At 44.2% G+C, this 26,442-nt stretch overlaps 1 protein-coding gene across 3 annotated transcripts in view; it reads right to left on the reverse strand.

The window, feature by feature from the left end:
- Nucleotides 1-1,593: 1,593 nt before the first annotated feature.
- WT1 (WT1 transcription factor) overlaps nt 1,594-26,442 on the reverse strand; it is a 46,111-nt gene continuing 21,262 nt past the window's right edge. Inside the window, exons 6-10 of one of the 3 annotated variants that reach the window (XM_040980304.1) lie at nt 12,021-12,117; nt 9,515-9,665; nt 5,856-5,945; nt 5,249-5,332; nt 1,594-2,977 (exon numbers count right to left, since the gene is read on the reverse strand). In XM_040980304.1, coding sequence (XP_040836238.1) covers nt 2,856-2,977; nt 5,249-5,332; nt 5,856-5,945; nt 9,515-9,665; nt 12,021-12,117 — 544 coding nt within the window. In that variant the 3' untranslated portion in view covers nt 1,594-2,855. Of the gene's footprint in view, nt 2,978-5,239; nt 5,333-5,855; nt 5,946-9,514; nt 9,666-12,020; nt 12,118-26,442 lie in introns of all 3 variants that reach the window. The other 2 variants (XM_040980306.1, XM_040980305.1) reach the window with 2 other exon arrangements.

A 26,442-nucleotide genomic window follows, 5' to 3' on the forward strand; every position in this document is an offset into this window, starting at 1 on the left:
TCCTCTTCCTCATGCTGCTGAAACAATGTGGTCCCGATTTTGTTGTGAGACCTGGTGCTCTCAGACTTGCTTGCTGACGCTGCCCATGCTTGTCCTGAGCTTCTCCAGAGAAAGGCTGTCTCTGGCAGGAAAAGATAAAAACGGCCAATATAAATGAGTCACCACGCTCGCTATAATTAACAGTGATGCAAGAGCCAGATGCAAGAGCCGAGGGGCCTGCAGATTTGGCTTTTTAGGCTGGCTGAACTTGGAGCTGCACTACAGCACATAAGACATTAAGCATGGCTGAGCTTCCGGGACACATTTTGAATGCAGAAATGAAACCCAGAATGCACAGAAGCTCCAAGATAATGCAGATGAGAAGACAACACCAAATGGATCTCCTTATTTACATATATGAAAAACCATGCACCAACATCAGAAAGAGAGCCTATGGCTTCTCACTCAACTTTCCTGCAAATTCTTTTTTTTTTTAATTTTAAGAGTTATTTTTATTGGAAAGGCAGATTTACACATAGAAAAAGAGACAGACAGATCATCCATCTGCTGGTTCATTCCTTAAGTGGCAGCAACGGCTGGAGCAGAGCTGATCCAAAGCCAGGAGCCAGGAGCTTCTTCTGGGTCTCCCATACAGGTGCAGAGTCCCAAGGCCTTGAGCCATCCTCTACTGCTTTCCCAGGCCACAAGCAGGAAGCTGGATGGGGAATGGACCAGCTGGAACACAAACCAGCATCCATATGCGATCCTGGTACATGCAAGTTGAGGCTTTTAGCTTCTAGGCTGGGCCATTTCCTGCAAATTCTAAACGGTTTCCCACCTGCCAAACTGACTGACAGCAAGTACAGCTGTCAGTTTAGCTGTCCTGCGTGCAGTCCCTGCCCTCCTGATCCCAGTGATATACCTGTGAACTTCCAGAAAGACTTATCACTAGCAGCTTTCCATACTCTTACGTTGATCTGGAATAAGAAGTGTGGAAAAGTGGCCTGATTAAAATAAGCCCTAGAGGCAAGTTAGGACAACAATTAGACAAGCACATGCAGTGGTGGGTGTTCAGTGCAGTGATTAAGACACAGCTTGTGACGTTGACATATTGTATTAGCATGCCTGGGTGTGAGCCCCAGGCTCCACTCCTGGCTCCAGTTGCCCGCTAACTGCATATCCTGGAAAGCAGCAAGTGATGCTTCAAGGATTTAGATCCCTGCCATCCACAGAGGAGATCCAGATTAAGTTCCAGACTCCTGGCTTTGGCCTAGCTAACTCTAGCTGTGACAAGCATCTGGAGAGAGACCCAGGAAATGGGAGATGGGAACTTTTCTTTGCTTTTATTGGTTTGTCTCTTACATAATTTTTTTAAGAAATTATGAATCCTAAATACAATCCCACCATATCACAAGCGCAATCATTATGCTGCAAGGGAAGGCAGAACTCTGCTGCTTCTAGCATAGGTATTTCTCTCCTGTGGTTCGACAGACAGAAATGAATCCTGGCCATGACCCGAACAGGCCTCAGGCACAGCCATCATTGTTGGCAGCATCTTCTCCCCCATCTAAAATAGGCTGAACCAGTCTTGCAGTTTGAACAGAATCTCAGCACTTTCATTTTAAACAGACTTTAATTGAGAGCAAAGTGAAAATGCAGGTTACAGTTCTTAGTATTATCATCAATACATTATAAGATCAACACCCAAACAGTGATGCATCTAATAATTATACATTTCCTAATTTTAGTTGTCAAAGAGCAAATCATCAGATATATACATTTACACAAAATGATTTCAAGCAATAGTAAATAATAAACTCCCTCCCTTAACACACACACACACACACACACACACACACACACACACACACACTCAATCACCCTTAAACAATGGATTTCCTCACTACTAAGTCCCATTTTTTTCACATATTCTTGTAGATCCAAAGTGATTTAAGTTACTTAAGAACAGTCTTATCAGCAGAGATTCTGGTGTTTAACTTTTACAACTGGAAGCCATTTAACCAGTGCGCTCTGCACACTCAAGGGACATCACGGATAACGAAAATGAACTCCACTTCCTGTGTGTGAGCGGAGAGGTCACCATCGCTAAAGATGCACACGATTACAACTCAGCTAAGTCAATCACACAAACCCAAAATCTCCCATCTTCAAATCTAAATTTCTTAAGAGCATGATACGAAGGTTAACAACAGACTCACTGGATGGTAAGAGTCTTTCAGACTTCTGTACAGAGGTACTGGTTAGTGTGGAGCCTCTCTTCAACTGTTTGAAATATATGAGTCTTAAAAGTTGCCTGGTAGAACTATATCCTGGCCTCCAGGTTAGCAGCCTGTCTGACCCCTAGACTGCTGGGCGGAGACTCACCCCCAATGCCTTACTCTCTGATTTATTTCTTGCTGTTGCTGTTAGTAAATGGAAACCATGACAAAAGTTTACATTAGCAGAACACATATGCATGCCTTGGCCTATAAATATTCCATGATGGAAAATGGCACAATAACTCCATTCCTAGGGAAAACCAGCGTAAAAGGAGAAGGGGAGGGTGGAGTGACATGATCAACAATGGCTCTTCTTACATGGGAAAATCCAGACCGAATGGCGATGGATATTTGAACTATCAGATACCATTAGCTGCCTCTCCATGGCCTGCGAGTCAACCGAAAGCTAGCAGAGCAGAGACCAGCTCCTCCGAGCAAACCTGGCAGGGTCCAGTCGTGCAGGTATAACTTGTCTTGGAAGCTGAACGAAGCTCAACTGCCACATCTTTATTAGAGAGGTGAGGCGAGGAGGAATTTGAAAGTAGTTCCCACAGTGTGCCCTGTGTGGGACACACCACTGTCCCCGGGTTGGACCCTTCAAAGTGCCAGCTGCAGTTTAGTCATGTTTCTCTGATGCATGTTGTGATGGCGGACTAATTCGTCTGACCGGGCAAACTTTTTCTGACAGCTGGGCCACCGACAGCTGAAGGGTTTTTCACCTGTTGACACAATTGCCAGTCAGAGACACCTGCAGCAGAGAGACTGGGTGCAAGTTTAACTATCAAAGGCCCGAGTTCAAGCATCACAAGGCACCCACTCCACACCCCCCATAATTCTTTCCCTCAACTAACCAACTGAGCTCATTTCGTAGGAAACCTGGAAGGACTGCACCTCTGGGGGCTTTAAGGATGAAAATAGCATAAAAACTGTAAGGCACTCTGAACACCCATAGACCTGGGAAATGGAAGAGGAGGAACAAGTCCTTTTCAACTAAATGCCTTTAACTAAGGGGGCGATGGAGCAGAAGCATTTATTTCTGTCTCTGCTACTATGATAGTCTTGAAAACTGGGTAGTTTAAAGTAGAAGGCTGAGTTTCACTAGGCTACCATGACCTTGGGATCATCCTCTAATGATTAATATCGGCTGAGTGCTGTCCAGCAATAGAACTATGTCTAGCTTTGTCCTCTTTGCCTGTGCAGATATTCAGGCTGGGCTGAGCATTTCTGATCAAATCACTAAGAGGAGTATGTATGCTTACTGCATCTTTTAGTTTAAAGTGTTGCTCAGAGCAACACTTTTATGGAAAACTCTGAGATTCAGATTGCTAACGTTTGCCAGAAGATGGAGGCTTCTCTGTCAAAGAGGCTTTCTCAAGTTCATTCCCAGTCTCAATATTGTCAGTGGCAATAACTGGCAGTACTCAGGATTGAACATATACTGAGCCTCCCTTTGCAGGCACCATGCACACATACCCATATTACCTCCTGTGTCCCTTACAACATCCTAGCAAGGGAAGCTGTTTATTAGCCTCACTCCACAGATGAGATTGTACTCCTGAGCTGGAATGTCACATCCCACTCCCCCAGCCCTCACTGCAGCATCAACAGCTACAGCCATGGCTTTCTCATAAGGAAAAATACCACAGAGTTGGTCCCTCCACTCCACCTGCAGCATCTATTCCGAACACTGTTCATGCCACTTTGCTCTCTCTGGGAACTGCTGGTTGGGATGAACACTGAGAACTGTCTCAGGAGGGGTGTTGTCCCAGGCCCAGACTTAGGGCTGCTGGTGACACAGGCATTTCACCCACACCCAGGGCAATGGGGCAGTGATGCAAGGTAGGGTAACTTTGCCACCATATTCTAGTGAGCTCAGGATGAAGTCAGAAAAACAACATTGAAGCACTTGAGGCCCAGGCACCCCTAATCTGTCTTTATGGGGAACCTGTGTGGGTCAAAAAGCTGACACTTCCAACGGCTTATGGTGCCTTGATTTTCTTCACCTCTCACTCACTCACTACTCCTGGCTCTTCCTGATCTGGCTTTTGTCCCACCCCCACCAATGCTGTCCAAGATTGGCTCTTAAGGGACGGATCCCAACCCTTTCTCTTGCTGGTCTCTACTCTTCTTGGGCTGTCAGTGGTATTCATTTGGCCAAACCTAGTCCTTGTTTTGATCCTCCACCCTTCCTGAGGCTGTTGAAAGAACCCAATATCTCTCTCCAACAAATAAGGTGCAGGGATAAGGCGGGCTGAAGTAGGCAGGTTGGGTTTGTTGTTGATTAGCTTTGGATAAGCCACTTAATCACTCTGTGCCAGTCTCCTCACTTCCTAAGTGAGGATAAAACAACATGCCCGCCTGCTCTTCTTACCAGGATGCTGTAAAGATAGAAGATAACCTCCTTCCAGAAGCAGCAAACATACAACAAAGATGGCGCTGTTTTCAATTTGAATCACACCCTGGTGGAGAAGCCAATGTATCTATCGGCTAGTGTATGTGTGTGTATATATGTATATATATAGGTATACTAGTTCCAAAGAAATAATACCCTCCATGCGGATTATTAGTGTAGCAAAAATCAGTGACTGCTCTGAGGCATAAACTTTCCAGGACTTGGCTCTCAATACAGTGTTTTGCACCGTGAGCTTGGCAGAAAAAAGTGTGTGGCTTGCTAGAAATTCTGCTACTCTGTTTACCATATCAGAGTGAGAAGACTATGACACAACAAACTGGGGACAGTAAGGGCCTAGCTTATCTCTTCCTGTTTGTTTTTTCACATCTCTCTCCTGCTCTCTAATATCCACCTCCCCTTCTTTAAAAAATGTTTTTCTTATTGCAAGTCATGCACTGTCCTTTCTCCCATCTGAGTCTAAACAGTAGAATACTTATGCTAGCCCTTTCCAATCTCGCTCCTCACAATCTCAAAAAAACAGTAGTTTAAGAAAATAATGAAAAATAAATGTGAAGAAAAGTTTACGCACTTGTTTTACCTGTATGAGTCCTGGTGTGGGTCTTCAGGTGGTCAGACCGGGAGAACTTTCGCTGACAAGTTTTACACTGGAATGGTTTCACACCTAAATGGACAGAGAAGGTCTAGCCCCTGCCCTAACGAGGTGGGGCAAAGGAAGGCCCACCAGGCTGGCTTCCAGGTGGCTGGAGGAGCCTGGTGTATCCAGCCATACTTGCAACGTCCATGTTGCCCTCAGACTTCCCCCAAAGTTCCAGACCCTGCCAGAACCACCTGATTTACCCTCAAGCACCTCCTTCTGTCTTGGGAACAACTATTGCTTTAACCACAAACCTCCAGCACTACACCAGCTGGAAGGCCTCAGCGGTGTCAGAGACCGAGAAAGTGAATCACAGGCTACCGGCCGGATTCAGCACCCCGTCATCACGTCCTCAGCCCAGTGCTAGCAGGATCTTAGTGTGCTGGGGTTCATGAGAGAAGCATAGGATGATACTTTCTTTTCCTTTCTTCCTAAGAAAAATCTCCCGATTGTGCACAGCTGACCCTCTCTCTACCTCCCTGGTCAAGAGAATCAGTCAACCATAACCCAAGGAAACTTGACGCCAGCAGCGAGAAGTGAGCCCACAAACCTGTGTGTCTCCTTTGGTGTCTTTTGAGCTGGTCTGAACGAGAAAACCTTCTCTCACAGTCCTTGAAGTCACACTGGTATGGCTTCTCACCTTGGGGAAGACACATATTCTATTGGAAAATGATCCTGCATGTGGGGAAGGGTGTCTCACTAAGGGCAATCTCTCTTTGTGAGCCTAAAGGATCCCCAAAATGCCCAAGGTGCTTTGGTGGGTGCTGATCACACCTGTACTTGTGCTCAAGGACAACAGATGTAGAGGAGGAGGCTGCATGAATGAAGATGGTCCCAGGCCCAGTAGCCATCTGAAGCCCAGCAGGGAGGAGGAGAAGGGTTGGGGAGGAGGGGAGTGGGTGAGAAGGGCAGTTTCCTCACATGAAATGGGATCAGTGATCTGACAACCTTAAGGGACTTATGAAGAGACCAGATCCCGCCTATTTCATCCACGTTAGAGGCTCAGCCTGGTGCCTGGCACGGAGAAACTATTAAAAAAAAAAAAAAAAGACAACTAGAGGCTAACAGAATTTTAACTCCCAGGCCGAGTCTGAGATCAGATTCTAGTATGGATGCGCCTTGAGGCCAGCCGTGAAACACAGAATGTGGAACAAGCATTCTGTGTCCTGTGCTTCGAAGATGCAGTGTCCTCTGCTCCTGACTGTAAATGACTCCACGAATTATGAGACACTCAAGTTGTTCCAGCAGCCAAAGCATTGTGGGTGTTTCTGAGATTGCTTTATCCAAGACAAATCAGCAGTAGGATTGCACAGCCACCTGTCTCAGAGTGTAGAAAACCCCACTCCAAAGATCTCAGCCAGATTTTGCAAAGTGAGGCCTAAGAATGCACAGAGAAACTGCAGGCTTCCTCCCACCCTAGGGAGCAAGAGCCCGAGCTGCCAGTCCTGTGAGGCGGAGAGCAAATCACCAAAGGATCCCTCTGTCTTTCCTTTGCAGGTGGTTCCCGACTCCCTCTGCTACTGTCTGGACATGTATGTATTCTTGGGACAGTGGACCTCACCACTCAAACAGCTGGGCTCAGGTGGGTGTCACCCCAATCTCCACACTGCTATTCATCAAAGTCAACCCAAATGCCACTCCATGAGGAGGCCTGCTGAACTTGCTCAGAGTTAAGCCCTTCCTTCCCTCTTGACAATCCATAACATGAAGCTGAAAGGCAGGGAAGGCAAGAGCCTTGCCTTGTCTTATATTTACATCCAGCCCACTGCCTGAGGCTTTAGTTCTGCAAGTTCATGAGAAGCGCAGTCTTTCATTCCATTTTCCACAGAGCTTTTGGAAGTACCTCTTCAAGCTCAGAACAAAATGCTCTTCTCCCAGGCCAACCTCTTCTCCCTGCCTTTTTGCTTCTGCTCAGATCTTATTGCCTCTGCCCAACCTTGCTTGCCTTTGGTCGAGAGCCTGAGCTTCTTCTGCAGTGGGACATTTTCTGGGATCGTTCCAGCTTAGATCAATGTACTCCGAACTCCTCAGCTGCTCATTTCTGACTCAACATATCTTCACGTCCCTGCTCAGTTCCTTTTCATTCAGCTATATCCAGCTATAGCCTAGCTCCAAATTAGATCAGAAAGTCTTGAGGAAGGAAAATTAAGACCTGGGGAATTAAAATGCAGGAACTTGGGGCCCAGCGCAGTAGCCTAGTGACTAAATCCTTGCCTTATATATGCCAGAATTCCCATATGGGTGCTGGTTTGTGTCCCAGCAGCTCTACTTCCCATGCAGCTCCCTGCTTGTGGCCTGGGACAGCAGTCGAGGATGGCTCAAAGCCTTATGACCCTGCACCTGCATGGGAGACCTGGAAGAAGCTCCTGATTAGGACTTGCTTAGCTCTGACCATTGCAGCCACTTGGGGAATGAACCAGTGGATGGAAGTTCATTCTTATTTCCTTCTTTCTGTAGATCTGCCTTTCCAATAAAAATAGACAAACTTAAAAGAATAAAAGGCAGGAGTTTGGTATCTTCTTCCACTCTGCTAAATAGTTCTTTTGCTTCTTGTGTGAAGATTAAATCAAGTAAACCATGATGAGAGCCTGGTTCACAAAAACGTGCTAATTAGGGGGCTGGTGAAGTAGCTCAACAGGCTAATCCTCTGCCTGTAAGCACTGGCATTCCACATGGGTGTCAATTCGTACCTCCGATGCTCTACTTCTGATCCAGCGCCCTGCCTGTGTCCTGCAGAAAGCACTGGAGGACGGCCCAGATCTTTGGGACCCTGCATCCACATGGGAAACATGGACAAAGTTCCTGGCTTCTGATCAGCTCAGCTTTGGCTGCTGCAGTTGTTCAGGGAGTGAACCAGCAGACGAAAGGTCTTTCTCTGTCTCTCCTCTCTCTGTAAATCTGGCTTTCAAATACAATAAAAATCTTAAAAATTTTAATGCTAATTACTCTGGTCTGCAAGGTTATCATGAGTACATGGGAAAATACCACACTCCTTCAGGAACACAGGCTGTAATATTGTTGAAATACTGATTTTTTTTCCTGCAAGGAAGAGTTTCTTAAAGGCTCCAGCTAGTGTCTTCTCTGCCTTCCTGCCACATAATCGCCAATCCCTTACTGAGTGTTAAATGCCTCTCTCCTATTCTATAAACGTGTCACTTCCATATACTGCATCAGCAGCTTCCTGACTCTCTGTTTTAGTCTCAAGATCTAGGATTTACTGAGTACAAACCTGAACTGATGCAAGAACTGCATCCTCCAGTTCACACAATGAACAAGCCAAGCCTAATGGTCTAAAGAGACGTGAATGCAGTTCATGTTTCCCTCCAGCTTCCTAGCACCAAGGTTGGCATTTAAAGTGATCCTAGCAAACACACTGGTCTTACGTTGTGGGAAAACCTGGGCTTCACTGTACCTACAGGGAATCCCTGACCCCACAAGTCCACCTGTTGTCCAGCAGGTCAAGAGGATGTAGCTGTCCACTGGTTGTTCACATTCCAGGTAGCTAACACCAGGCAAGACTAGCCCTCTATTTCTCAGGAGAATCCAGTTTTCCTTGACATATTCATCATCAAAAAATCATCATTTTTCTTAAAGATTGATTAACAAAAATTAAACTACCATTAGTTTTCTGGTCGGCCATTACCAACCTAAGCAGCTAAATTCTTCTTTACATCATCTTTTCTGAAGTTGAGTGTTGACCTTGCCCATCAACCTCTCAAAGTGTTCTCCATATTCCCAGGCTGGCTTCTGTTTCTTTAGAGATGATAACACTCTTCTAGGAACACAATTACGTACTCAGACCTGATGATACAAAGTGCTATTCTAGGGACTTGACATCTACAAGTCCTTCAGTACAGTTTAATTTAACCCAGAATTTTCCACATGGAACAAATGGAGTTCAGAAGGAGGTACTTGCTCAAGGTCTCACCACTTGCTGGTAAACGCAGAAGTCAAATGCAAGTCTCTATAATTTTGTGCAGTTCTCTTTCTGCCACTCTGTTCTGCCCATGGTGAAGATGTGTGCTTATCACGTTACAAAAGATGGCCAATCAGCATGAAAAATGGCCCTTGGCCTCCTCCCATCACCCTGTTCAGACCTTTTCAGCAGTGCCTACTGCCCATCATGGAAGTCAACTGTGTCCTCAGAGGCCTAAGTACCCAACACAGGAATCACTGAACCCTACCCACGGCTGGGTGGCGGGCACTTACCAGTGTGCTTCCGGCTATGCATCTGTAAGTGAGAAAGCTTAAAGTATCTCTTATTGCAGCCCGGGTAAGCACACATGAAGGGGCGTTTCTCACTGGTCTCCGATGTTGACCGGACAAGAGTCGGGGCTACTCCAGGTACACGTCGCACATCCTGTAAGCAGAGGGTAAGAGGAATGGAGGCCTTCAGCCACACATGGACATTCATGTCCATCTGACTGGTTATTATTAATTTAAGCGGTCTGTCCCAAGGGCAAGTAAGCACCAAAATATACCCAAGAAGGAATGGCAGGCACAAGACCTAAAACACTCTACACCTACACTGCCCATGAGAGACATCACCAATGGATAACAGATCAAGGTTTCCAACATCATCGCTGCAGATCACCCAAAATTGGTGCTTGGAATGATGGCTAGGGGTTGTTGACCATCAACTTCTGGGAAAAAAAAAATGCTGGTGCCTGGAAGAATTCCTACTTTATTTTAGCTTCTCTATTTAAGGCAGTAATATCTAATTCCAAAATCTCAAAAGTCTACCATCTCCCACATCCATGCAGATACGACCAACCCCATGACATTTCCACAGGTCTCACATACTGCCTAAGGGCGAAGGTGGGCAGAGAAAGCATTGCCCACTTCTTCCACTCATCCCAGGTGCAACGCCCATGGAAGGGGATATAAAATTGAGCCATAAGTATCAGTCCAAGCTCTGATGAAGGATTTCCTTTGTTAGGGGTGGGATGAGGCAACATTCTGTGAACCGCCGTCTGATTTTTTGACTTCCCTATTTGCGCTCACCCTTGCCTTTACTTCTCACCAGTGGAAGGCCCAGGAAAAGGAGCACACTGCTCTGCCATCACACATCTCTGGGCACAGCCAGGAAAGCACCTCAGAGCTATGTGCCTCGCAGGCCATGTGGAGGTCTGGCCACCTGCTTTAAGATACTGACTGTTTGGGTCAAAGTGGCATGGCTTTCCTCTTGCTGCAGCCACCGAGTCATGTTGTGAAGTCCCAGGTTCAAACCCTGGGGATCTACATGAAGTTCTGCCTGCCCCAGAGGAGTGCTGCAGGGGTGGCTTTCCACCAGGTGGACTGAGTACTCACAAACTTACATCTTTCTAACTTTAAATTCCTCCCCTGCCTTGAAGACTGCTCCCTCCCCAAAACTGTTCAGGCCTCTCTTTTTTTTCCTAAGAAACAGCAGAATACTACAGTTCAAATAGGGGGTACTAATGCCTGACAAGACATGTGCCTGCACCACTAATTCATGCTATTCTGCCTAAGTCATACGTCTCCTATGGGCCTCAGCTTCCCTGTCTGTACACTGGACATAGTAACAGTTCCTACCATATCAGGGTGTACTAAGGATTAACTGAGGGAAGAAAGGCTACATATGGACATTCAGGAAATCTAAATGTATATATAGATATAATGAGTACAACTACCTGACATTCCACAGAAGGACTGGTAGTCTGGGGCGGAGGGGAAGGGAAGGGATGACAGACGAAGTAGGGGTATTTTTAGGGTAGTGAAACTATTCCATATGACATTAGAATATGGGTTGAGTACCTGTGATCCAAAAATCCAAAAGCTGAAATGCACCAAAATCTCACTGCTGAATGCCCGTAAGATGCTAAATGTGGAAAATTCTACCCTCAACTTCAGGTGTGAAAAATTGGTTCCATGCAAAGAATCATTAGAAATATTGGAGAAAATGCCATTCAAGTTGTGTGTGCAGATAAGTTGTATGTAAAACCTAAGAGAATGTTATGTTTAAAACTGGGGCCCATTTCCAAGATAGCTCATTATATATATACACAAATACTACACCAAAATCTGACATTAAAATAAATTAAATAAATCTGAAATACTTCTGATCTTAGACATTTCATATAAAAACTATTCAATGGCATTGTGCATGTATCAGACCGCACACAACTCACTGATAAACCCCAATGTAATCTGTAGGCTTTAGTTAATAACACTGTATCAACATGTACCACACCAACACAGACTTATTTATAATAGAAAGGGGGAAGAGGTGGGATTTTTCTATAAATCTAAATCTAAATCTTTTCTATAGCAGTTTCCATACGAAACTTCATATATTGCCTGGCATATGAGAAATGCCCAGCCATACAGGCAGTTCTGTTACGTAGATTATCAACCCTTGATAAGACAGACTGTGCCTCTGGGCATATTAATGCAGATCAAATTTTAGAGGCCAAAGGGCCAGGTCACAATAGCCCAAATCAGTGAGGCATGTGTGCAGCTGCCCTGGAAAAAGGGGTACTAAGCAACAGGGGATGGGATTATCAGGCAGCAATTCAGAGGAAGAGAAAGCACCTTATCCGACTGACCTAGTGGAAGAGGATGGGTCCCTAATGGCAAAGGAACTTCTGGTTAAGAACGGCCTTGCCAGGGTCCAATGGGCCACCCTAACGATTCCAAGGACAGATGAGTGGGGAGAAGGCGGCAAGGGCCACCTGCAGCTGCCGCACACACTCACCTGGATGCCTCTGAAGACGCCGTGGGTGTGTATTCTGTACTGGGCACCGCAGAGGATGGGGGTGGTGTGGTTGTCACTCTCATACCCTGTGCCGTGGCTGCAAACACAAAGAGGGGACACCAAAGCTCAGGGGCTTTGTGGTTGTAGTTTGGAAATGCTCTTCTATGGTGAGGAGCGAAGAATCTTCTTTAAAGCCCACAGTGTGGAAGTGGTTGGCTTGTTTCTCCCCCTCCAGGGGGCAGGCTTCTGACAAGGCTGAGGCTGCTCCATCCTTGCAAGGATAAAGCACCACCACCAAGAAGCCCTCCCTCTTCTCAGCCCAGGCTCAGTCTATGCCTGGCTCAGAAAAGCCAGCCAAAGCAAAGGTGGCAGGATTCCATCTGCAGCAAGTTGTTTACCATCGGCGGCTGGGCTGACAGCTGTGAATCTCTCAGGAATGAACAGAATGCCTCGAGTTTTCCCATTAAGTGCACTGAAGGTTTGTCAGCACCTCATGAGTCAGTTTTTGCCAGATACCACCAAGGAAGTGATGATACTTCTAAGAAGGTTTGTCACGTCCTCAGAAGTAGGGATTAGAGGTCTGCGGCCCCACTCAGCTTAACCTATACACAGGTCGGTTTTCCAGGTCAATTTAACTCCTTGTAGCCAACCCGGGTCACAGGTGAGTGGGCCCTAGAGGCTCTTCCAACCTACTCATCTCATCTCCTTGTCAGGAACTCAGATCAACCTCAGCTACAAGTGGCAACCTAGGGACGGAGAATGTTGGAAAGAACCAGTTGGTAGAAGGGGAAGACGCCCTTCTCTATGCAGTCTCTCTCCTCCAAGTACAATGCTGACATCTGCCCTGTGGTCATTTTGCTTCCAAATGAGACAGAATGAATGTTCTCATCCACACTGGCAGCACAGTAAGACCCATCCTGAGTCACCGGGAGCACTTATAAAATATCTGCAAAATAGTGCAGCTATTTTGGAAGTATCTGAACAGTCCTCAAAGGTGAGACTTCAAGTTGCCATATGACCCTTAAGTCTCACTCTTAGAGATAATCCCTGGAGAAAAACAGATGTATATGCACACACAAAATCACCTTGTGTACATTCTTCATTAGCAGCACCATTTATAAGAGCCCCAAAGTAAAATCCACCCAAATAACCTCAACTGGTGAACTGCTAAACAAAAACCGGTCAATTCACACACTGAGATATTACTTGGAGTTCTGACACACGCTCCAACACAGATGACACCTTGAAAACAGCATGTTAAGCAAAATGGTCACTTATTGTGTGACTTAGAATTTATGTGAAAATTTAAGAATAACCACATCTATAGGGATAGAAAGAAGACTCCCAGTTGGTTACATAGGGCAAAGGCATTAAGGGGACATAGAGCCCAACTACCAAAAACACCCTTAAGCTGTAATGGTCATCTAACTTAGAATGTCCAGAAGATTGTGACATTTTGTGTTCCACGTGGGCTGTCTGAATATGAACCGTATAAAGCTGCTTCAACAAATCCCCTTTTGCAATGAGTCCCTTGCATTCCCTCCAGGTTTTGGAGCCACAACAGTTGTAACTTAATTCTGGCTGCAAGCATTTGAAGGAGGAACTGCCTTTGTGCTTGAGTCTCTTTGTCCTATACACACGGTGACTCAAATAAGGCCTCTGACAGGATAGGAGAAGTCATCACAGCACCCTGAACCTCTCTGTCTGTATCTTTAGCCTCCTCTACCAAACCCATCAGCTCTCTTCCCTACCTGGAACCACAGGCACCAGTCTATAGCCTCTGCCTTCAAGACAGGACAGTGAAAGTGAAGCAATAAACTGTAATGTCATTCTGATTCTGCAGTGTTCTCCAGTGTGGTAACAAAATAAAAATGTAGATGGGCCTGATCCTTTAGAAAGTGGGTATCAGAAACCCACAGAACCTTTCCAAACTTGACATGATGCTTTTCTTACACAGCCAGAATGGCCTGTGCTATAACACACCAAAAGCTACATATTTTTGTATACAGGTGTCAATAGGTTGGTGCACTTGGGAGTAAGTTCATTTTAAGGTTCTAGACAGAAAGTTCTGTTTGCTGCACTATCAGTTCAACTCTATTGATTTTCTTTATTGTAATAGATTATCACAAATTTTGTGGCTTAAAATATCAGATTTACTATCTTATTGATTCTGGAGATGAGAAGCTTATAATTTCCCAAGCTGAAGTCAAGGCATCAAAAAAGGCATGGTCTCCTGGAGGCTCTAACTGCTCTAACTGGACCGTTTCTGCTCTAACTGGACAGTTTCTTTCCTTGCCATTTTTGTTTCTAGACCTTGCCTGAATTCTTTGGTTCCATCATCACTCCAGCTTCCTCTGCTTTCTTATGACAAGGACATTTGTTATTATATTTAGAGTCTACCAGATAATTCAAGATAACTCCCTCTTATCTTATTATTTTTATTTGAGAGAGGGAAAGAGAGAGACAGCAAGATCTCCTACCTGCTGATTCACTCCCCAAATATCCACAACAGCTGGGGTTTGGATGACACTGAAGGCAGGAGCCAGGAACTCAATCCAGGTCTCACAAGGGTCACAGGAACTCAACCAGCCTGACATCACCTGCTGCCTTTCAGAATTTAGATTAACGAGAAGGTGGGAGTCAAGAGCCAGGGCTAGGTATTAAACCCAGATATCCCAGAAGTGACCTGGGTACCTCCACCACCAGACCAAATGCCTGTCCCCTTAATTTCACATTTTTAATCCACTTTGCTACATAAGGTGGCAATCCATATTCCAGGAGCTAGCATCCAGATACCTCTGAAGGTCGCTATTCAGTCTTTCACATCAAGGGAACAAGATGGATCCCATTTCTTATAAATACACTTCATACAGCTGAATTAGTCCAGATCCTTGGTCTCTAGATTAGTCAGACATCACACAGACTTCGCATCTGGAAACTTCTATTTCAGTTCACTGCTACTACTATTTTCTCTGAGGTCAAGGACAAGACATCCAGTCTCCATCCAAGATTCATCACTTGTACAATGAAGCTGATCATCAATTTTCCAGCTTTGACTGAAAAATCAAAGAGAAAACTACGGGAGGAGCCAATTAAGTGTTACCCAGTAACCTTATCCCAACGAAATGCTCAAGAGGCTGATGATTGTCACTGGTGACCAACCACCACTGACATTAGGCACACTGTATGCTTCTTATTGTGTGCTGATGAATGAGGTCAAGAAAATGTGCATCTCCTACCCTCAGCACAACCACAGGACTCATTAAGATGTATCATTTTAGGCCAATGACTTCACTTTCCGCTCCAACGTCTTGTAAAATTAAATAATAATGCTTCTACCACATCTTAGATCAAATGACATCAGGCAAGCCAAGTCGAATGTTTGAGTTCACAAGACACTTAATCAGTGTTACTTGTTGTTTATATAATAGTGTCCTATCTTAAAGAAAAAGAATTGGGGCTTGGCACGGAGGCCTAGTGGCTTAAGTTCTCACCTTGAACAGGCCAGGATCCCATACGGATGCCGGTTCTAATCCCGGCAGCTCCACTTCCTATCCAACTCCCTGCTTGTGGCCTGGGAAAGCAGTTAAGGACGGCCCAAAGCCTTGGGACCCTGCACCCATGTGGGAGACCTGGAGGAAGTTCCTGGTTCCTGGCTTTGGATCGGCACAGCTCTGGCAGTTGCACTCATTTGGGGAGTGAATCAGCTGATGGAAGATCTTCCTCTCTGTCTCTCCTCCTCTCTGTATATCTCACTTTGTCAAAAATAAGTAAATCTTAAAGAAAAAGAAAAAGAATATTGATGATTAAGGAAAGACTGACTTATTTGCTCAACAGAGGCAGAACCAAGGTTGGGGCGGGGGGGTAGTTTCTCTTTGTAAGTACAACTCTTCTTCCCTTAAAGCTAACTGGGCAATTCTGGTGGTGCAGCTTGATCTGCATGGATGCAAAGCTATCAATTCCCAGCTCTTTTCTCCAGGATATGAAAAAAAGTTAGGCATGCTTGGAAAACACAGTGTGGGTGAGAGGGGAAGGATAGGACAGTAGGGACAATCAGGAGGGACACATTCGAAATATTTTCTCTTCAGTATACCTTAGCTTCTGCTGTGAGGTGCAAACTTTATTTTGGAATAAAAACAGCACAAGTCTAACAAAGGGAATGTACCACTTATGTGTGATAGGACAGTGCAAATCATGCAGTTTTCATTTTGACAAAATTCTTTCTACCTAACTGGGAGGACACAGTAAGCAGAAGCAGTTATCAGCAGGCGCACACCTCGTGACTTCATTTTTGGCATTGACCTGGACTGCACATTTTCCTAAGCAGCTTGAAAAAGCATAAAAATGTATCCTGACAAAGTTTGCTTTTCCTAGAAGGCTTTAAAATGCATAAACACTTGTCCTTAGAAAGTTTGTGAAAAAGAGAAAAATGTCCCTCATATAACACAAATGATGAATCCTCTTCATCTCCAAAGCGTGCACACAGAGATTCGACACAGGAAAAACAAATGTAGCGTTTGAAGAGTGGCTTCTTTAGAAATGATTAATTTTGATATTCCACAGACACCAGAAGATTAATAAAAAGAATTGAGCTTTTACAGATGAGGCAAACCAGAGCTTCCTTGAAATCCCTTATCAACACAGGAGTTAGAAAGCAGAGAGAGAGAAGAAAAAGAAACTTGTAAAGATGATTAGCATTTAATTTGAATATTCCAAAAGAGACCATTTGGCCTGAGATGTTCCTCTCCCATGTCTATTTCCTGACCAGGTGGTGCATCCCCTCATGTCTTCTCATCACTAGAGAGCTCAAGGAAAGAACCTAAGGAAATTTCCAACTCTGATGTATCCAGAATATGAAATTCACCTGTCTCCCATCCAAGTACTAACCAGGCCCAACCCTGCTTAGCTTCCGAGATCAGACGAGATCGGGCGCGTTCAGGGTTTGCCTTGATTTAACCTGTAATTTTTTTTTTCTTTTTTTTTTTTTTTGTTTGGTTGTTTGTTATTTTTTGAACCTGTCATTGATACTGTCTCAACCCAGATGTTTCGAAGAATGGAACTTGCATTATTTTTACATATTGTTTACCCAATACTATGTCAATCAATTAATTCCATAATGTTGTATATTGATACTGAGGTTTTGTTGGGGCTTTTAACTGACCGGATCTTTACTCTGTTAGCCCTACCTTCAGACCAGAGAAGGTCTCCCCAAGAGGCCACTGAACTTATCTGGACAATAAGACGCTGAACTTTATGCTAGGCATGTGTTTGCAAGCAATGAATCTCAACTGAACTTGAACTATGGTTATGCAACAAGGTGGAGGAATCCACCATGGGGGGAGGGGTATGGGAGGGGTGGGGGGAATCCCCAGCGCCTATAAAACTGCACCACATAATACAATGTAAACAACAATAAAATTAAAAAAAAAAAAAAGAAATTCACCTGTCAACCTTTCTCTCTCCCCGTCCTGACACTCAGGGCTCACAATTGCCTAATTCCTTTAGGGTTCAAAAGAAACTGCTTTGAGCCTGAGTTCTATTCCCTTTTGTCTAATGTGTCACTTTCTGGGGGCAAAGAAGGAACGATCCGTGTTTAAAACAAGGTAACAACAAAAACCCAAGCCTGTACTTCCTTGAAGTGTAAACACAAAAGATAAGGCTGAGCATATAGCTCTATTCGTTAATTACTCAAAAATGTAAAAAATTTAAGACCCCATATCTAATAACCTATCTAGAGAAAACAGAGGGGATGCAGCCAAAAGTTAAGACTGTACACTAAAGGAAGCCATCTGTCAAATCCAGATCATAAGATACTCTACTGCATAACAGAACTACTATCCACAAGCAATCATATCTAACATGAGAAAAAAAAAAAAAACAAAAACAGTAGGATCGACTACAGTACAGAAGGGAATTAAGGGAGGACTACCAACAAAACCACTAATCCCAGCCCAAATGCTTACAACACAGCAGGATGAGTCAGAGATAACTGGATCTAACTGCTCATCCCCGGAGGCCTTCAGGCCAAAGCATCCAGCAACATGGCTAGGAAGTGTCAATGGCCACACCTGGAAGCTCCGGTAAAGCTTTTCTGCATGAAAGCCCAAGTTCCAACAGCCAGAGTAATTCCAAAACTCACTTTCATTTATGCTTGTATGTTTTTACTTGGAGAATTAGTAGTTTATCCACAAGCAGATCTGACAGCCACCTGGCACAGGTTACTTCTATAACACAAATTCTCTTTTCCTCTTTGCCCAAGTGTGACAAAGTAAGGGTGGTATCTAAACAAAACCCACTCTTTTTCATCGATATCATTAGCCATGTCATCTGACCACCCTCTTTCCCTTGTGTAACTCAGCACAGCTTTTATGGTGGTTTTGTAATAATTGATGAGTATGTTAAAAAACAAAAGGAGGATTCCACACTGGGCGTCTATGGGGACAGGGAGGGAAGAGCTTCTTTCACTAACCCAGCACAGAAGGTAAAAACCTAAACATAAAATAGCCAAGTTAAATCCCACCAAGTTTGAACATAAACATGTAATGCCTGTTATCTGATAACTGAAGTTATAAAATTTCCTCAAAAATAGTCTGCAGAAAAGAACCATTTTTTTTTAACTTGGACAATTTACTTTCCTCTTGTTCCCAGGTGTTTCGTTTCAGTTTAGACTTTAAAGAAAACATGGAGCTTTTACTTTTACCATAACGAGACAGCTTTTTCATTAAAAATGAATACTATGATGGTACTTCTATCACACTTTTTTAGCATTTTCTCTGTGAATCTTAGAAAAGAGTTTCTCTCTTCTCACCTGCCTCCTTCACCTCCACTTACTTTCTGTGTGTGTCTCCGACAAGCCTACCACCTCCAGCAGTGTCTCCTATCTGGACTCACGCCACTTCCACAAACTGTTTATCCCTATGGAGTACTCTGTCCCACATCCATCCCCCTGTCTTCCGGGAACAGAATCTTCTTCCCCTTTCAGGGAACATCATCCTTACTACCCATTCCATTCGCATGCTCCAGAGATGAATGAGCATCAAAAACTAACCAATCAAATCACTGGAGCCACCAGCCACATGACCCAATCCAGGCCTATCAAATCCTTCCTTGAGTCTTCTGAGTAAAAAAGAAGAAGAAGAAGAAGAAGAAGAAGAAGAAGAAGAAAGATGCATACTTAAAGGCAACAGATATCAAAATCCTAAGCTATTTTTGCCACAAATGGAGTCTACCTGAGAAGGCAGTTAGCACAGAGGAAAGCTATCCAGAGACAATACAATTGTATTCTGTTCACACTTGAATTCTTGCTTCTAGATTCAGGATTTAAAAACATAGTTCAGGGGCTGGCACAATGGCTCAACAAGCTTACCTCCAAACACCAGCAGCCCATATGGGTGCCAGTTCCTATCCTGGCTACTCCATTTTCCATCCAGCTCCCTGCTTGCAGCCTGGGAAAGTTGTAGAGGATGGTCTTAGGACCCTGTACCCATGTGGCAAACCAGAAGAAGTTTCTGGCTCCTGGCTTTGGATTGGCTCATTTATTATGGCTATTCGGGAAATGAACCAGTAGATGGAAGATCTTGGCTCTGTCTCTCCTCTCTGTAAATCTGCCTTTCCAATAAGCGTAAATAAATCTTTTTCAAAGAAATAAAATACAGTTCAATAACTTGCTGAATTCCTTCCATTTGCTTGCATCAATCTTAACTGGAGTTCCACTACCTGTTAAGACAAAGTGATCTGATACATTCACAATCTAACAGTTGTCTAGAGGTAACTATTTTCTTTCAACATATATCAGAATATGGCACCTGTAAGTTAGTACAGGCCCTTTGAAGCATCACTGGCTGAAGGGAAGCCCATATATTCCAAACATCCTATTATAACCAGAACTTTGCTTATATTCCTCTTTTAGAAGCTTCTTTATCCATACGACTCCAACGTCTTCCCTCCCCATGATCCTAGTTCCCGGCTACTTCTTAACAAGGGGTCACAGACTGGGTGGTTAACAGCCTGCCAACAATGCTTGTATAAACCAGCATTTACGAAGCATCAAGCTTTCCTTGTCTCTTGAAATGATCTACAAAATTTCCCCAATTGACCACTTTTCCTCTTTTCATACTCAGAGCAAAGCTGAGAGGTACACTTAAATCCAATTTTCTTTTTTTTTTTTAAGATTTATTTTTATTATTTTTCATTGGAAAGGCGGATATACAGAGAGGAGAGACAGAGAGGAAGATCTTCCGTCCGATGATTCACTCCCCAAGTGAGCGCAACGGGTCGATACTATGCCGATCCGAAGCCAGGAGCCTCTTCCGGGTCTCCCACGCGGGTGCAGGGTCCCAAAGCTTTTGGGCCATCCTCGACTGCTTTCCCAGGCCACAGGCAGGGAGCTGGAAGGGAAGCGGGGCTGCCGGGATTAGAACCGGCGCCCATATGGGATCCCGGGCGTGCTAGGCGAGGACTTAGCCACTTGCGCCACCGCGCCGGGCCCAAATCCAATTTTCTACAATAATATGGAGAGAGCACAGTCACCAAGCCACAGCTTGTAACACCTACTGCTGGGGATGACAGTCTGAGGCATGATACTCCTTCCTGCCTCAGCACACAGCAATCAACCACACCAACAGACCTGATAGGAAAGATTGGCTTTCCTCCTACCTCTGCTTGACATTGGGGTTTAGGAGAGCCCCAACCTCTTAGACCTCATTTGGTTCATTTTTCTTAGAAATTTTAAAAAGATGTATTCATTTTTATTATTAAGTCAGCTATACAGAGAGAATGACACAGAGGAAGATCTGACGTCTGCTTATTCACTCCCTAGGTGGCTGCAATGGCCAGAGAAGCACCAATCCAAAGTTAGGAGCTTCCTCCAGGTCTCCCATGTGGATGCAGCATCCCAAGGCTTTGGGCCATCCCAGACTGCCCTCCCAGGCCACAAGCAAGAAGCTGGATGGGAAGTGGGGCCACCAGGATTACAACAGCACCCATATAGGATCCTGGCGTATTCAAGATGAGGACTTTCGCCACCAGGCTACCTTGCCGGGCCCAACTCATTTGGTTCTACATCCTCAAACGCTCTGGCTCTGTGGCTAGGGATTGCTGTCAGCTTCACACTAAGAGCACGTGTCCAGCTCCAGGTGTCAGACAAACCCTGCCTCACACAATGCAAAGATGGAACCTTGCCTTCTCAGGCTGAATGTCAGGGGCTGCCACCTAGAACTCTCACATTCTCAGAGCTGAGGTTTACTCAATATATTCGACTGTCTTAAGAGAAAAAAATACGCCACCACCTACAACTCCGAGACCACGCTTGGGGCTCTGGATTAAGATCTCTTACCTGCCTCTCCACTTGAAATGGAGGCTGCAGGCAGGAGCAATCTGTGCACTTGCACACCACCTCCCCAAGCTCCTCCCCATAAGGCACTTTTACCAGTAAGTCATTGAGAGGGAGAATCAAAGAGAACGCCTCGTTCTCAGGTCAAAGGAGGAGACACAAAGGGAGTCCCAGACCGGCAGCGAGTTCAAGTCTGGCATAGAACATTCTAAAGAGAGACATCTGACGTAGCACGAGACTTTCAAAAACGTTGGGAAACATCACACTTCTGAGGATAGGATTTAAAAGGCTTCAAAAGCCAATCTCCAGCAAAATTAATGCTTAAACTTAATGCAATCCATTTAAAATTTAAAAATGAACATTTTAGAATTACTTTAGATTTATAGAAAATGTTCTAATGCAGGAAGTTCCCATGTAGAACACACAGGTTTATTCCATGAATAACTTCAAATTAGTAAGGAACATGTGCTATGATACATGAGCCAATTCTGAGAAGGAATGTCTTTGAAACTGACAAAGTTTAAATACCTTGAAGAATAAGAGACCATTCATTCGAGTATTTTGAAAAACAAGTATAATGCAAGGGGAAATATTCCCATTGAATATTTCAACAGGCTGTACAGTTACAGCAGAGATATCAGCCTGACAGTTGGCAGAAAAAGCACAGTTGATCAAAAGAAGAGAATAAAGAACTGAGAAATGGATCCAAGGAACTTGGTGTTTGATAATGATAATATTTAAAAGCAAGGAATGTTAGAATAATTTAGGATACTGGCTAGTCATCTGGAAATAAATTGAGGTCCACTTGCGAAATAAATTCAGGATAAATTAGATGCTTAAATTTTAGGGAGTATTTTTAATGCTAGAAATAAAAAAGCAAAATTTTCAAAAGAATATGTAGGGTGGGAAAATTCATTGTTTCTAAGTATGCTAAAACCAAAACCTTTAAACTACAATTACAAAACAAGACTTGTAATCTTCAGTGTAACAAAAATGGTGATAGAAAAAATACTAACATAGCTAAAAATATACACAATTTTCTGTAGCGCATGACAAGCAAAAAACTCCTATAAACAAAGAAACCTTAGAGGCCAGCATTGTGGCACTGTGGATTAAACCACTGCCTACAATGCCAAATCCCAACATGAGTACTTGTTTGAGTCCTGGCTCCACTTCTGAATCAGTTCCCTGCTAAAGTACCTGGAAAATCAGAGAAAGACAACCCAAGTGCCCACGCCACCCAAGTGGGAAACCCACAGAGTCTGAGGCTCCTGACTTCCACATGGCTAAGCTTTGGATATTGTAGCCATTTGAGGGGTGAACTGGTGGATGGAAGACCTATCTCTCTTTTTATTTTTTTTAAGACTGCTTATAAATCAGTATTGTTACTAGATGAACTAATCCAATTTGTAACTAAAATCACCCACCTACTATAGAATCTCTTCTCTCTCATTTCCCTTAGGGAGTGATTATTCCAGCAATTCAACTCTTCAACTTTTCCCTCTTCTTGATCACTACTGTCAGCAAACACACACACACAAAGACTTATTTTTCAATATAAACAGGATTCAATATAAACAGATGGACAAAGCAAAGCAAAGCAAAATATAGCCAGCTGGAACCCTATTTTGGAGCTCCATTTCGCAATGGATATCCAGAAGAGTCTCCCACTATCTTTCCAAAAACGTACTAGTTTAATTATCTATGGGAAAGGAAGGACATGCATAGGAAGAGGGAGAAGGAAGAGAAGATAAACAGTGCTTCCCCCATCTGCTTGTTCTGCCTCCAAATGGCCAGGGCTGCCCCCAGCCAAAGGCTCACCAAGAACATGGGTGGAAGGAACCAACCACTGGAGCCAGCACAAATGCCTCCAGGGACCAAACTGATAGAAAACTGAAGTGTAGGAACCAGATACCGGTCCCAGGCTCTCCAATATGGGACTCGGGCATCTTAACTGGTCAGCTAAATGTTGACCCTCATTCATTTTTTTAAGATTTTATTATTATTATTATTTTTTATCACAAAGCCAGATATGCAGAGAGGAGGAGAGAGAGAGAGGAAGATATTCCATCTGATAATTCACTCCCCAAGTGACTGCAACAGCCAGTGCTGCGCCGATCCAAAGCCAGGATTCAGTAACTTCTTCCAAGTCTCCCACATGGGTGCAGGGTTCCAAGGACCCGCAACTGCTTTCCCAGGCCACAAACAGGGAGCTGGATGGGAAGTGGAGCTGCTGGGATTAGAACCGGTGCCCATATGGGATCCCGGTGCATGCAAGACAAGAATTTTAGCTGCTTGGCCACTGTGCCAGGCCCATCCCTCCCATTATCTTTTAAGCCCACCACACTTAGGCTTCTGTCCTGGTTCTCTCCTCTATCCAGAGGTAACTACTGCTAATACGTTAGATAACTGTTTCCAGATAGCTCTCCCTGCAGTTATAAATATATCCCAAAATGTATTCTTTTTTAATCCTTTGGGTGGTGAGAAAACAAATGACTTTCTTTCTTTATAATGTTTTGGCACTGTCTGCATTTTTTAAATTGAAAAATCTGCATTACTTTTATAGTGAGGACAAAAGGAAAAGCTATCTTAATTTCAGAAAAAAAATCATAACCTGAGCTTTACAGAGCACTACATTGGCCTTTTTAAAATATAGTTAGAAATAAAGTTATAACAAATCAGCTCAATCACTTTTATTGGAAAAACAATTGACTGAAGTGGGAACTAGTCCCTCATTTCAGTGAAACATTTGTCCGGATGACTTTTTCTCAATGTAGCTCCTACATCAATTTTTTTTTCTCGATGGAGATTACAATCTTTTCTTGGGCAGATGAAAGAGGGAAGGATAAATGCTGAGTAGCAGGACTCAGGAGGGCACAGGAACAGGACAGCAGACGTACGAGATCCAACACACTAAATACTTTAGGTCATTAACACCTCCTCCCCTCGTTCCACATGCTGCCCCCACTCCTTCACACACACACCTTCATCCACTCGTGGAAATCCTTACTAACCCTTCAACTCCCTATGCCAAGCCAAGCACGTTCCCAATCTGCAAGCTGGGCCCCTTCACAGCCACCTTCCCCTCTACAGCTTTTATGAATTTCTCCCTTTCGTTTCCAGATTTAAACAAAACTGTCACTTTCCCCCACCTTTACAGAATAAAAATAATACATGGGCTTTAAAATAAAAGTTAGACATACTGTAAAGTGACCGACCAGCTTACAGACGACAAAATATTTCAGTATCGTTTTAAGAGGCTGAGAATATTCTCAAAGAAATCAACACCACACTACATGGGAGTTGAAACACAGAAGTTTGCCAGTCAATCCACATGCATTTGCTGAATTTGATCTAATATAAGGTCAATTTTTCAAAACTAACTTATTTTTATTGCAAAAATTTAGAGAGAAGGACAGACACAAAGAGAAAGATCTTCCATTTGCCAATTCACTCCCAAAATGGTTGCAACATCCAGAGCTGAGCTAATCCAAAGGCAGGAGCCAGGAGTTTTCTCTGGGTCTCCTACATGGGTGCAGGGTCCCCAAGGCTTTGGGCTGTCCTCTGCTGCTTTCCCAGGCCACAAGTAGCAAGCTAGATGGAAAGTAGAGCAGCCAAGACATGAGTTGTTGTCCATATGGAATGCCAATGCTTGCAGGCCGAGGATTAACCAGTTAAGCCATTATGCCAGCCTCACCAAACTATTTTTTTTTTGTAAGAAACAAAGTAACACAAATGTGTGTGCATACACAGAAAAGGTCGTAAAGTGTGCACAATATTAATAAACCCTGGGGAGGATTTTAATGCCTTTCCTTGTATAGTTGGTTGTATTATCTAGATGTTTTTTGGTTTATACACTTCACAGCCATGAGTTAGGGATCTGATGTAGCAGCTAAGATGCTGGCTTCCTGGGACATCTCCTATCAGAGTGCCTGGGTTCATGTTCTACCTCTCTTTCTAATTCTAGCATCTTGCTAATACATGCTCTGGGACGCAGCAGAGGGTGGCTTAAGTAGTTGGATCTCTGCCTCCCACATGGGAGACCCAGGTTGGGTTCAGGGTTCCTAGCTTTAGCACGCGCCAGCCCTGGCTGTTGTGGGCATTTGGAGGGTGATCAGAGGCTAGAAGGTATCTGTCTCTATGTTTCAAGTAAAATGGAAAATCAACAAATTAAATGTTAATTGAATGCATGCCCAATGAGACAAGTGAGGAAGGCCAGCAGATATGGAGGGAAATGAAGCAGCAGAAGGCCAGGTGTAAAGGCAAAAAAAGCCTCCAAATGAGTCCACTTGGAAGCGAGAGGAACACTGGTACAGCCTGAAGTCCAGAGTTTTCCATCTCCATCAAACCCAGGAGTTCCATTCTTTATTCTAGTGGCTAGAGCTAAATGCTGGCCAAGTCCAGAGGGAAGCCATAATAACGCAAGAACTGTTTAAACAACACACATGTGCAACTATTTCAAAGAAGGAAATTAACAGCTTTTTGCTGGGGGGTGCACATGGGGGAGTGCCTCGGGAATGCTGATATCACAGAACTGCACATCTTCACACAACCGGGGCCCTTCACCTTCGCCTCTGGGCTCAGGCTCCAGGAGCCACTTAAAAGCAGGCTATCTATTTTCCAGAAGTAAACCTCCTGGACGGATACCTTATGTTCGCCGCTGCAAGTGAAGGTGCTGGGCCGTGGGCTGGAGCTCCCGGCCAGGGAAGACAGCTATCTCTTTTGGCACAGGCTCTCTGGGATGAGACCACGTCTAGCGCGGATCTTCTCCAGATTCGACAGCTCTGGCCCTACCCAAACGCACAGCTTGGTTTTCACGGCGCATCACTCATCCTGAGTCTTTTCGTTTTTCCTTTCAAGCATTTGCAGGTCAAACACTGTGCATTCCCAACAGTCCATGAACTTCTTGGACCAGCAAAGGGACATTTATTTCACTCAGCACTCTTTTAACATTGCTATTGTGTTCCATTTCCCACTCCCCCTACCCCAGGTCCCCAGAGAGTAACTTCTTCCTTGTTTTAATAACTTGGACTACGGTCAAGGTTGATGTGTTCCTCCATTTTGCAGGATATTTTCTTCAGAAGAGACAAA

This window comes from Ochotona curzoniae, unplaced genomic scaffold (assembly GCF_017591425.1).
Source record: "Ochotona curzoniae isolate NIBS_2020 unplaced genomic scaffold, NIBS_Ocur_1.0 contig_3432, whole genome shotgun sequence".
NCBI lineage: Eukaryota > Metazoa > Chordata > Mammalia > Lagomorpha > Ochotonidae > Ochotona > Ochotona curzoniae.